Source organism: Periplaneta americana, chromosome 3, assembly GCF_040183065.1.
Source record: "Periplaneta americana isolate PAMFEO1 chromosome 3, P.americana_PAMFEO1_priV1, whole genome shotgun sequence".
Lineage (NCBI taxonomy): Eukaryota > Metazoa > Arthropoda > Insecta > Blattodea > Blattidae > Periplaneta > Periplaneta americana.
Genome location: NC_091119.1, coordinates 200,114,905 through 200,127,542, shown reverse-complemented (window position 1 = coordinate 200,127,542; position 12,638 = coordinate 200,114,905). Strand labels below are relative to the sequence as shown.

At 33.6% G+C, this 12,638-nt stretch overlaps 1 protein-coding gene across 1 annotated transcript; it reads left to right on the top strand.

The window, feature by feature from the left end:
* The first annotated feature begins 1,502 nt into the window (after nt 1-1,502).
* LOC138696962 (putative nuclease HARBI1) lies at nt 1,503-11,288 on the top strand. The gene is made up of 2 exons (XM_069822497.1): nt 1,503-2,810; nt 9,574-11,288. Exon 1 carries the CDS (start codon nt 1,688-1,690, stop codon nt 2,807-2,809), a length of 1,122 nt encoding a protein of 373 aa, XP_069678598.1. The 5' UTR covers nt 1,503-1,687; the 3' UTR covers nt 2,810; nt 9,574-11,288.
* Nucleotides 11,289-12,638: the final 1,350 nt, after the last annotated feature.

The window sequence follows — 12,638 nt, the reverse complement described above, 5'->3', positions numbered from 1 at the left end:
AGTACAAGTATATCAGACTGTGGAGAAATCCCACTGAGTGAATTATTTTAGACTTACACATCAAATGTTAAAACATTAGTGGAAAGATAACTTTTTGTTTTTATTATGTAAATGAATTTATTTGCAAGATAATAAACTTTCATTCAAGATCCATATATGGATAAATAAATATACAGATAATAAATAAATAAATAAATAGCTATAATAGCTAAGCCTCCTTTGTGAATTTATGATTCAGAGTTCACCTATAAATAACTCTTTTACATTTTGCCGGATATATTTTATTAACAAAAGCAAGGAATGGCATCTTATTGATATTGCATATGTGCATAAAAATTATGTACCATCACTCCGCAAGCAATGATAATATATCTATTTTATTTATTTAAAATAAAAATACAATATGTAAAAAATCCACACATAAAAAGTATGTGGTTTTTTTATCTTGCATAAAGTGATTGTTTAGTTTTTAGGTCTTCACGTTACCTATTGTTTGCAATGTATTAGGTACCGATACTTTTTATAATTGATAGCATTCCCTTTATTAATTGAAGAATGAATTCAATGTAATTTGGCTACCTTCGCATATTATATTTTGCCAGATTACCTATGTCCTGTGGTCTAAAAGTACCGGTAATATAATTTATTTTTGATTCTCCAAAACTTAACAACAAGTCTATACTGATTATCGCATATTTATTTCACTTAGGGATTTGATTATAACAAGAACTTGTGTAATCAAGGTGCATATATTTATGTCTTGTGATCTAAGAGTTAATATGTTAATATAATTTTAGATTCTCTGAAACCTAACAATTTGCTGATTATCGTAAAATTATACAATCTATAATGTGTATTGTGTAGGCCTATTTATGGATGTATCAGTATGTTTTCTACAAATTGCTGCATACGTATTTTCTTTTCTTTAATGTTCTAACACATATCAATGAAACTTTGAATATGTTTATTTCGTCCTAATTTTACGTTAAACGTCGAAAATGGCCATAATATGTCAATTTTAGATCATCACAGCGTTAAATGGCGTGATTTACGCACTGCTATTATTTGTCTGCTCTCCAACAATATGGCGGCAAGCGCAGCGTTCAATTTGCCCCGGTTTCCTCGTTTCGCGCAGCCGAGACTGTAGGGGCTTGGTTGTGTACGGTGTCAGAACTAGTTCGGAATTTTACGTTGTTGAAACGTTTCTTGAACTCTTCTTTCACGGCCTTCGGAATTTCTTCTCATATTAAAACAATATTTATCTTCCGAACTTAATTCTTCGTAAAATATATTCCTACGACTTTTCAAATCACCCATAGTGAACTACTACTTTTTAACCGTAACTTTATAATACATCATCTGCGCATGCGTCAGCAGTTCAGAATTCGCAAGTTTCTGCTATCAGTCGAGAACCAATTTCACTTGTTCCGAACAAGTTCTAAAGCACGCTGGAACAGAGAACTGGGAGTTCAGTAGCTATCGTTTCGGAATCAGTTCTATGCCCGTGTGCACCATTCTCGATCAAAATTTGACCAAAGTTAAGTCGGCACTTGACCGTCTTCAACGCCAATTTGCGGAGTATCAATCTCGATCAAAGTTAAACAAGCGAGTTGATGATGATCAAATTTGATCACGGGTGTGGGACTGATTATCTTGAATTGAACATGGTCAAGTCGAGAAAACCAAAATGGCGGCACGATTTGACGTACTTGATGGAATCGAAGATGAAATGATGTATCTTGAACACGCAAATCACTGCGGAAATAATAGAATTGGTGTTATTGTAGAAAGAGGAGATCCTTTCGAAGATCTGGGAGACAGAAAATTTGAAGAGAGATTTCGACTGAGTAAAGAAACAGTGTGGTGGTTAGTGGACCAAATGAACGATAGGTTAGAGTTCCCTACCAACAGAAATAATCCCGTTTCTCCTATGAACAGAGTTTTGGCAACTTTACGATCGTATGCCACAGGTGCTTTTAATATTGTTATCGGGGACACTGCTAATATACATCGAACAACAGTGCAGCGTATCACCAGTGAAGTGTCGGAAATCATTGCATCGTTCTTTCCACGCTTCATTGTTTTTCCAGCAAGGGCCGATTTACAAAATGTAATGGATGGATTTCATCAAATAGATGGATTTCCGGGTGTGATAGGAACAATAGATTGTACACATATTAGAATTCAATCTCCTGGGGGAGACAACGCAGAACACTTCCGTAACAGGAAAGGTTATTTCTCTTTGAATTGTCAGACAATCAGTGATCACAATCTATTGATAAGGGATATTGTGGCAAGATGGGCAGGATCTGTGCATGATAGCACCATATTTCGTAACTGTGCTCGTAGAGCACAATTTGAAAATGGTGAAATACCGCATGGGTATTTATTAGGAGATGGAGGTTATGCCTGCAAACCATATTTATTAACTCCACTGTTAAATCCACTAACTCCAGCCGAACAGCGATATAATAGAGCACACATCAAAACAAGGAACACTGTAGAAAGGCAGTATGGTATATGGAAAAGAAGGTTTCCAATATTGTCAGTGGGTTTGAGATGTGGTCTGCAGAAAGCCATGACTGTAATAACGGCTACTGCAGTACCGCATAACATTGCCAGAAGCACCAGCAATGAAGAACCGCCTGAAGATCCACAGATGGTGCGACTACTAGAGGAGTTACGAGGTTTAAGAGGCCCTGACATTGATGATGATGAACCTGTTCCCCAAGGAGAGTTGATGCAGCGCAATGATGCTGTGCCTGGGAGAGCATTTCGTCAAGCTATAATTAACCAACATTTTCAATAAGGTAAGTCAGTCAGTAGCATCAGTGTAATAACATTGAACATTAATTTTTGCTTTTAATTATGAACATTAATTTTAACTTTATATTTAACAATTTCTGAAACACTTATTTTTTAGACAAAGCGCTAGAGTCATTCTGTGTCAGTGCAACTAAAACATGTCACCCACTGATAGCGATTGTTATGATATTTGGTCATGAGTTTTATGTGTACCAGTACAGAAATCTGGCAGAATTTAGATTATTCCGTTGTTGCATGAGTGAGTTACAGCCCGTTGAAGTTCATGTGTTCTCACCCAGTAACTGATATTGATGAGTGCAGAGTGGAACAAATGTAGATATAAAAAGTAAAGAATGAACGCCAGAGCCTTGATTCTTCCTTTATTTTATTCAATATACATTGGAGAATTTCACAATATGGCTTCTTGGTATCAGTATACTGGTAATTTAGTTACCTAAGTGTCAAATTACTTCAAAAATTTAGATATGTATAATATTATAAAGAACAATTTGCTGTATATTCAGAATTGTAGATTTTTTTTAAGTGTGCACCAGTCTTTACTAGGGAAGAAAATTGTTTTTTTTTTTTTAGAAATGAGAGGTTCTCGAGAAAAAAAAAATACTTTGATAAAATCTAGAAATTAAGCCACATAAAGCATATGTAAAATTATAATTTTCAAACTCTGCTTTGCATTATATTTCTGAAAAGTTTGGGTAATTCACTTAGGCTATATATGGAATATTGATATAGGCCTACGAGTATTTTAGATAGTGTAAACTTGCTGTTGGCTTATTACTTTTTTTATTGTACAGGTATAATCTTTAATACTATAAGTCTCAAAAGTCAATGTTGTTAGGTTGCTAATGCTCTGTGTATTGGAGTTCTTCCATTTGCATTCTTGCTTCCCAGTATTATGACAGATGTGTACTGTTAAATTTGTACAATTCTTGAGGTGTGTCATATCCATTATAGTATTTTCTTCTTTACAAAATAAATAATTAGGAGTATGAAAAATATTTATTTTATATAGATAAGCAGCCAAACAATCATATCACATATATAATTGAAAAAGTGCGACGACAGCTTTCATTCATGGGCAGTCTGGAATTAAATTGTTATTGTTTAATAAAATATTCCATTGCTTATTTATACTCTCATGTAGGCCTACTAATTTTTTGTGTATTTCTTGTTGGATGATTTTCTTAATTATTACTTTGGAAAATTGAAATGATAAACATGAATTTTTAATTTGTTGGATCATTGTGCCTTTTTTTAATTTTTGTTAAGAAATCTGCTATCTCATTAACAAGAATTCCACAGTGTGAAGGAATCCATTGCAAAACTATTTATTGTGAAGAGATAACTTAGTGTTTGATACTTTGGTGAATTTCAGTAATTCTTTTTGTTGCATAGGTGTTTGCATTAATGGCTTGTATAACTGATTTAGAATCGCTAAATATAACAGCTTTATTAAAGAGGTTACTGTGATAGAAAAGTTATTTTTATGTAGAATTGACTGCTTCAAGTTCTCATCAAAGTGAGTTGAATTTTGACCTAGAAATATATAAAAGCAAAATAATTTATTATATATTCCAGCACCAGTCGTATTATTAAAGTTATTGCTGATTTTAGAACCATCGGTGTAGATGTGTACCCATTCAGTTTCTGGAATCTTGTGTTGATAGTGTTATATTGTAATTTGGATTTTTAATTTATTGACAGGATAAGATGGAAGTTGTAACCTTTCCATACTATATTTGTCTAATGGTAGGCTATATTGGTTTTTTTTTTAGATATTTAACTTTCTGTATGAAACCTTGTTGGATCTCTAAGCTTGTACGAGTATCTGAGAAGGTTCTCCAGTAGTCTATGTTAGGTATTCTTTTCAGTCTTTCATATAAAATAAGGCTGCGTTGATTTCTGTGTGATTGTAATGGAGTGTTATCTGTAAAACCTTGTCATAAAGTCAATGCATATGCTGCCTTTTGTTCAAATACTGATACCTGTCAAGGGTCTGTTAATGACAAATAAACAAACAAAAGAAGAGGAGAATTTCTGTTATGGAGAGAAGATATAGCAATATCAAGTCTTGTAACAAAGGCAACATGCTGTGATTACCATAAGAACAAATAATTATCTCTGGAGGTTTTCACTCATAGTGAGCAAGTGTAATTTGTTTAAAACACACAAAAAAACATATCTGGTTTGAAAGAGATATAGCCTACCTTGTTAATGCCAGGAAATTACAGAGGAAAGGACATAATGCTGCACTTGGCATAAAGATGTGTCCAAATTGCAGGAAAAATGATACTTACTTACTGGCTTTTAAGGAACCCGGAGCTTCATTGCCGCCCTCACATAAGCCCGCCATTGGTCTCTATCCCGAGCAAAATTAATCCATTCTCTATCATCATATCCCACTTTGAAGGAATCGTATCAAGCTGTTTTTTTACAGTGATGGGTTGTTAGCTCTTCGCCCAACCCCCAAGCTGAGGACCATCCCTCATCGGCTGTCCGCGACTGCTTATTCAATATATATATACATATGCAGGAAAAATGATAAAAAAAATAATAGAAGTTTCTGAGGAAGCAAACAGTCCAGTCCTTTGGATGATCTTGTAGTCAAACTGTTATGGAAATTTTCTTTAAAGAGGGTATAAATGAAAGCCTTGTTAGTTTGGGTGTCTCAAGATCCATGGCATCCCACAACACAGAACGGCATCTGTAGCCAAATATAAAATAGAACTTGCATCAACTTCTCTCAAAGCAAAACTAGGTAAATTTTATATGGGGGGGGGGGGGGGGGAGAATCCTTTACCCTGATTCGGCTTCACTACCTGAAGAGGAAACACTTAGAACTGAAATAAAGCAAAAGACAGAAGATTTTGATATACTTTTAGACCTAATAATGCAAAAAATTCAAACTGTAACTAGCAGGGAAAAATTTAGTTACTAACACTAGTTTCTTAAAGTTGGTCAAAAAAGAAAGAGAGTGAAGCAATGAAGAAAACTTGTGAAAGAGAAAGGGAGACTTTATCTTCGAAACATAAAAAGAGGAAAGAAGCTAGCAGACGAAACAGTGAAAATGGTAACTGGCTTTTATAATAATCTGAATTTACCAGAATATTGTCAGGCATCAGAGACAAAGCATTTAAAAAAATGTACATGAACAGAAATGCCTTATACTTTGCAATCTGCAAGAACTATACTCTACTTTTAAAGCAAAACCCTCTTCCACAATAGTTTGTTTTTCTACATTTTGCCAATTTATTAAGACCAAAACACTGTGTCAGCAGGATCACCAGGAACACAATTCCGTGTGTATGTAAAATACACAAAAATATCCAGCTCCTATTGACCAGTACAGAACTAAAAAGCAGCAGTAAAAAAGGAGAAGCGTATCTGAAAATGTTAGTCCTTTTTTTATATTTTTCTAGAAAGGGGGTCCATAGCTTTCACCATATTTTCAAAGGGGCCTCTTTTTCCAAAAAAAGATTAAAAACAACTGTCCTAGTGGAACTGACAATATTTTATCACTTTATTTCAATATCTTTTTTTCAAATTAGAGTGTTGTATTTATAATATATTTACATTATGTGCACAACTAAATGTTATCATTATGATTTTGCTTTAAGCATTTTCTTGTTTATATTTTTTTCCGTTTTTTTTTTCAGTAACCAGGGAAATGTCTGGAATAATGCTTTACTTCCCTATAACTTACTTCACTGATGACAGTCTTTTTAAATTTTTTATTACTTGCATACGCTCATCTCGAACAGTAGAGCGTTCGCGTGCTAAGCGAAGGGTCCCGGGATCGATACCCGGCCCCGGAACAATTTTTCCTTGAAATTATTCAAACCTGCTTTACAGGGAGCTACTACCTGAAAGCCAGATTTGCATGATTTGCATAGTATCATATGTTTGAGCATGCCTGATGTTGTAATATGGCTCAATGTTATATTCTGTCCCTATAACAGAGTGCCTGCATAGTAAGTGTTTGGCAAGTTTGTCAGTTTGAACAAAAAGAGTCACTTTAAATGTAGTGCTGGTACTTTTCTGTTCTCTTTGTAAATAGCTTCCTTACTGTAGCATAAAATACTTCGATCTTCAGTAATTTCATCCCTATTTAATTATGCTATGTTTAATTTGTACTTCAGTAACTAATTCTTTCTTTGGTCTTAACTTCTATAATAAATTGTCCAGTCTTTATTATACAAGTAATGTTTAGTACTTTGATTTTATTGTAATTGTAAATTTAATATTAAATTATATTTTTGATATTGTAGTTGTAATCCCCTGGTAGAGGGAAAGAGAAGGCTACGGCCTTATCTCTCTCTACCAGGTTAAATAAATATTGTATCAATAGGTCTATCCATGATACAAACCGCAAGCAACCTTACTGCTAGGTTACAATAGGTCTGAGTGCACGACACTGTCTGTTTGCATGTACAGAAGTTTCCAGCACCCGCCCATCTTCTGCACTGGGCGATGTGCCCACCATGAGTACGTCTGATCTACAACTTCTGTAGGGAAACACTTAAAGAAATTGAAATTTTTCTTTGTACCATAAAAGACATCATGAACTCGTGTCCAACTGAATAAACGATTTCAGCAAGCTTTTATAATTTCTGGTACTCACAGTCTACATCAATTTGTGCCCTTGTCAATAAATGAAATTGGTGCGAAAAGGTTAGTGCTGATGAACATTACAGCATCAGCTCACAATGGAAGTGCAATAATTACAGTTGGAGTGCAAACTCCAACGTGGCTTGTGTATATGATTCATACTGGTGCAAAAGATTTGCAGAAGCAGTAAATACTGATGAAAGGGATATAACTGTTAAATGTATGCGTCCACATGGCCCAGCATTATCATATTATAGGTCTCAAAGTGATACCTGTGAGGTTGCTTTTGAGCATTACACTGTGTGAAGGCAGTATGCACACAGCAACAGGAAGAACATAACAAGTGACCAAGGAAACAAATGAACCCATTAATTCCAAATGACAGGAATATTAAGGAAATAAAATGTCAACAAACATTTGTGTGAAAATTATATTACTAAACTTGGACCCGGGGTACAATTATAAATGTCTATTTTTGTTTGTATCAGATATGTAGTGGTTCTAAAAGCTATGTTGCTCCACATTTAGACTTTATTATGATGTATCATGTACAACCTTAGACACAAAAAATGATGGGCCGCCATACAAAGTCCCCTTCGGAAGACTTCAATTGATTCAATGAGAGCTTAGGTTAACACATGAAGAAATTTCTTATGCATGACTCCGCTATTTTTCTTCTTTGTTTTGTTAGTTGCTTTTATTTGTCTGTTTATAGGTGTTATGAAGATATATGTGTTATAAGGAAGATATATTCAAATAATAAATTAAGTGCAAAATAAATATCCTTTCCCTAGTCGTGTAAACCAAGTGCTGTCCAAAATGGACTTAGACAAATTCACACTACAGGAGATGTCATTTTTTGTGTCTAAGGCTGTAAGTATATACAGTTAAAATACGCACGCACGCACACACACACACACACACACACACAGATATATATATATTTTTTTTACAAATAGCAGTGCATAAACTGAATAAAGTTATACAAGCTTATGAAATGGCAATTTCTACCATAAAAAACAAAAATGATGACATTCATAGGCCAAGAACCAGTAAGAAGTGAAATAGTTACTAATAATAAAATCACTGAGCAAACAAAGTCATTTAACTATTTAGGATGTTTACTGTCTCATGAGAATGAAAAAAATTACATCTCAAAGTTCCTAAAAATAACAGGACTCATAAATAATATTTTTTAACCTACAAAATTTTCAAGGAGTACCTACTAGAGTAAAATTTATAACAATTTGGCACTTCCAATGTTAATGTATGGCAGTGACATATGGACTCTAGAAACATCTGATAAATCAAGAATTAGAGCGGCTGAAATGAAGTTCATGAGAAAAACTGCGCAGTATAGCTATTTTGTTATATCACAAGGCTAATAAACAAATTTTAAATTACCAGTAACTGAAAGTTACATCAGTGCTGGATTAAATACAAAAATAACTGGTTTGAACACATCCAATGGATGCCACGACATTGTCTCCCAAGAATAATGAAAAATTTCCAACCTTGGGGAACAAGACATTAGGAACGACCATTGAAACAACTACTGATAACTGATACTGAAACAGATTAACCATTTGGCCCAAATCCATGGAAAGTGTTATAATGTGTGTGTGCGTGTGTGTAAAAGAAAGCAAACAATTATAATTTCATATCAATAGTAATTTCAAAATCTTCAATAACAAACAAACAATTAAATACAAGAATCAAGTACAGTTATTCCGTTTTTGCAGCAATTTTTGTTTCTGGAGTGCCTTATAAACCGTGTTTGTGACATATATGCAATTTTTATATTTTCATGAAGCTATAACAAAGAAATGGTGCTACAGGTAAAACAAATATTTTGGTTATGTTCACATCTCAGGTAAGCAAACATGTTCACCTAATACGAAGATGATCTGAGATGGTGGGTGACATTTTGAAAGAATATTGGTTGAAATGACACGGAATGACCCAGTTGAAAACTGGAAGAGACAGTGGTAGGCATTTCAATTAACAGAATTTTTTTTTTTCCAGTATTTTAGTTTCTGTCGTAACACTGAAATTTTTAAGTTTTTTATCCTAATTTCTTTTAGATGTTCTTCCTCCATCATTCGTAATTGATTTTCCAGTACACTTATTCTTTTTTTAAAGGTGTCAGCTACAGCATCACATGAAGGTTTTGGTTTTTGAGGCATCCGACGACGATTCCATTGGTACTGCTTGGAGCTGGCTGGGGTCTTGGAGTGTGCCACTTCCTTTTCTTGGAAGATATTAGGCGATACCATATCGACTGGTGTCTGTACATTTACTCTCTGTGTGATGTCCTGTATTACAGTAGCTGATACTGTTGATGCCTGCTCAACTGGTTCCATTTCAGGAGCAGTTGATGTTGATGGTACCTCATACTGTGTAGTTACTACTGACAAACTACCATCATACAAAACGTCACCCTGATAACTAGTATCAGAGTCAAAGGCATTTTGTAAGGGTCTTACAGAATGGCCCATAATTTCTAGTAGTTTAGGGTCAATGTTTGTGGTTTTAATGTTCTTTTTTCCTCCGCCAGTCTTATATGTCTCTACTTTCTCATCTGCAAGGTCTTTGCATAGACGTCTTTTTAAATTCTCATAGCATACTTTTAGATTTTGTGTAGACCTTTTTGTTACACCTAAAACATAAAGAAACATAAATATGTAAAAACCATGTTAATAATTATGCTGCTATATAGAAAATGTGGGTTAAATGTATTCACAGTCTCTATTAATGTATAATTTTCAACCATAAGTACAATATACTTCAAACTTTGTAGGGGATCCTGCATAATAAGCTTATTTAATTTTAGAAAGAAAGGAACTTGTGTAATTTTATTTTACTCATCACAGCTTCCAATAACTCCACATTATATTACTTATTCATTATTTACAACGAGGTCAGTACTGGATTTCGTAACTTTTTTTTCTGCAAAACCTCGATTTAATTGCTGTTTTACAAAAGGAATGTGAAATTTTTTTTGGAAATATACTCTCACTGTACAGCAAGCCTGGCTTGTCACTTTAGTTTAGGTTTGCTCAGCTTAACTTAGGTTTAGTGTATTTTATTAACAGTTTTGCCAAGTGTCAGGTTTTAAAACTGACCAGCATTTTCTAAAGTTTGTCAGCTTGTCAGTTCATATCTGTTGTCAGCTTTTGTCACAATTGCTGTGCCAATGTCTATTTTGTATTAATCGGTTAATTTAAGTTTTCAATACACATTTTTATAGAAACGACAAAATGAAACTCAGAACTCTCTCTTCCATTGCATGTTGCAAATTAAACTATGTTGGAAAGTGCCCTGAACAAGTGTTTGACAAAAAATATTTTAATAAAGTCAGATGTACCACACTGAAGAGTATAATAAAAATAATTCATAGCAATCTGGCTGTATTTGTTGTGTGTTTTACATTTCAAATGCTGAATAGTTTGTTATTGTATGCATGGTAATGTATTTACTTATTTTATCTTATGAAAATAATAATTAATGGTGTCAGCTTATTTTTGTTGTTTTTAACATGAATTTCAGCTTTTTCAGAATTTTAACTCGGCAACCCTGTATTAATAGAAAAAAAGAGAAAATTGTTAAAAAAATATGTTTTTTTGTGTGTTTTTGTGAAGTAAAAAGTAGTTCAAAATAGTTTAATACTGACCTCACTGTAAATAGGCTATTTACCTATTACATATTATGTTCAATTGATGTAAATTATTTAATTTATCAGATAACTGTCATGTTCATTTGTATTAATGTAGACCGCTGGAATTTTTTAAAATTATAATACTACTTGATTATGATATTGAACACTGATATAAATTGCAATAAATTTATTTTATTCACTTCTGTCTAATCTTCAATTTCATTTAATCACTCCTTACACTACCCAACAGTTTTCACAGGGAGGTCTAATAATATATCGATGGCTAAAAAGTGATATGTCTCTGCAAGTTTGCAGATGAATAATAAAAATATATATATTTTTTTTTTGTAAAAATAGACTAATATTTTATACATGTTTCTGGGGACTTTACTTGAGGACAAAATATTATTTAGGCCTAACTGTCCAATTTAATAATAAAGTAGTTATTATATGCTGGTAATAATATAGTAAAACTAAATGACCATTTTGTGGAATGCGAGATTATCACTTATTAGCTATAGATTTGCAGTTTCAAACTATTAGGACCTACATGACGTTTTGGACAATAAGGCTATTGACGCTTGAATTAAGAGAAATTACACGGATACCTTCCTTTCCCTCTTACTCCAAAATTCCAACCTTGTGAATACAAAATAAATGGATAAATTTCAGAACAAGGATACTTTCCTTTCCCTCTTACTCCAAAATTCCAATCTCATGCACACAAAATAAATTGGCACTAAAAACTTCCTTTTCGTATGCATGATGATGCGTATTCGACATACACAGATGAATTGCCTTTTTTTTTTTTTTTTTTAATAATTGTTAGTGAGGTATCCCTATACTGAAATTTTCCCAAATAAATTATTGGCTCTGCAATGTCTCTTCGTAAGCAAGATGATGAGAATTCGACAAATACATACAAATCTGCTCTTTTTAGTAGCCTATTTCAAGATAATTGTCAGTGAGGTATCCGTATACTAAAATTTTCCCAATTATTATCAAAATTATGAAATAACCACTGTATAAATTATGTGGATGGGATAAACTTCAGAACATGGATTGCACCCTTTCCCTCTTAGTTCAAAATTCCAACCTTGTGCACACAAAATAAATTATTGGCACTGAAAAGTGCCTTTTCGTAAATATAATGATGCGCATTCGACAAACGCAGACAAATCTGCTCTTTTTAGTATTTTAAGACATAATTTGGTACGTGCAATCCATGTTCTAAAATGTTCCCGAATTATGTAAACACGTATAACTCACCTGGAACAGCGTTGAATTGTGAGGTTAAATCCAACCAGGTAGCCTGCTTTTCTCTTAGAGAACTTCCGTCAGTACTTTTATTTTCTAATATAGATGCCGAATTGCCGACGAGTTCTAAAAGAATTCCCACTTCGAACTGTGAGGAGTTCGGTGCTCTTTTCTTTTTTTCTTCCATGAAACTTGTTTTGAAACCTGTGACGATGTTTGAAACAGTCCGACAAGGCGACAAACAAAAACGAAGCGATAATTGACAGAGTGCGTTCGTTCGCTGTTTTATACG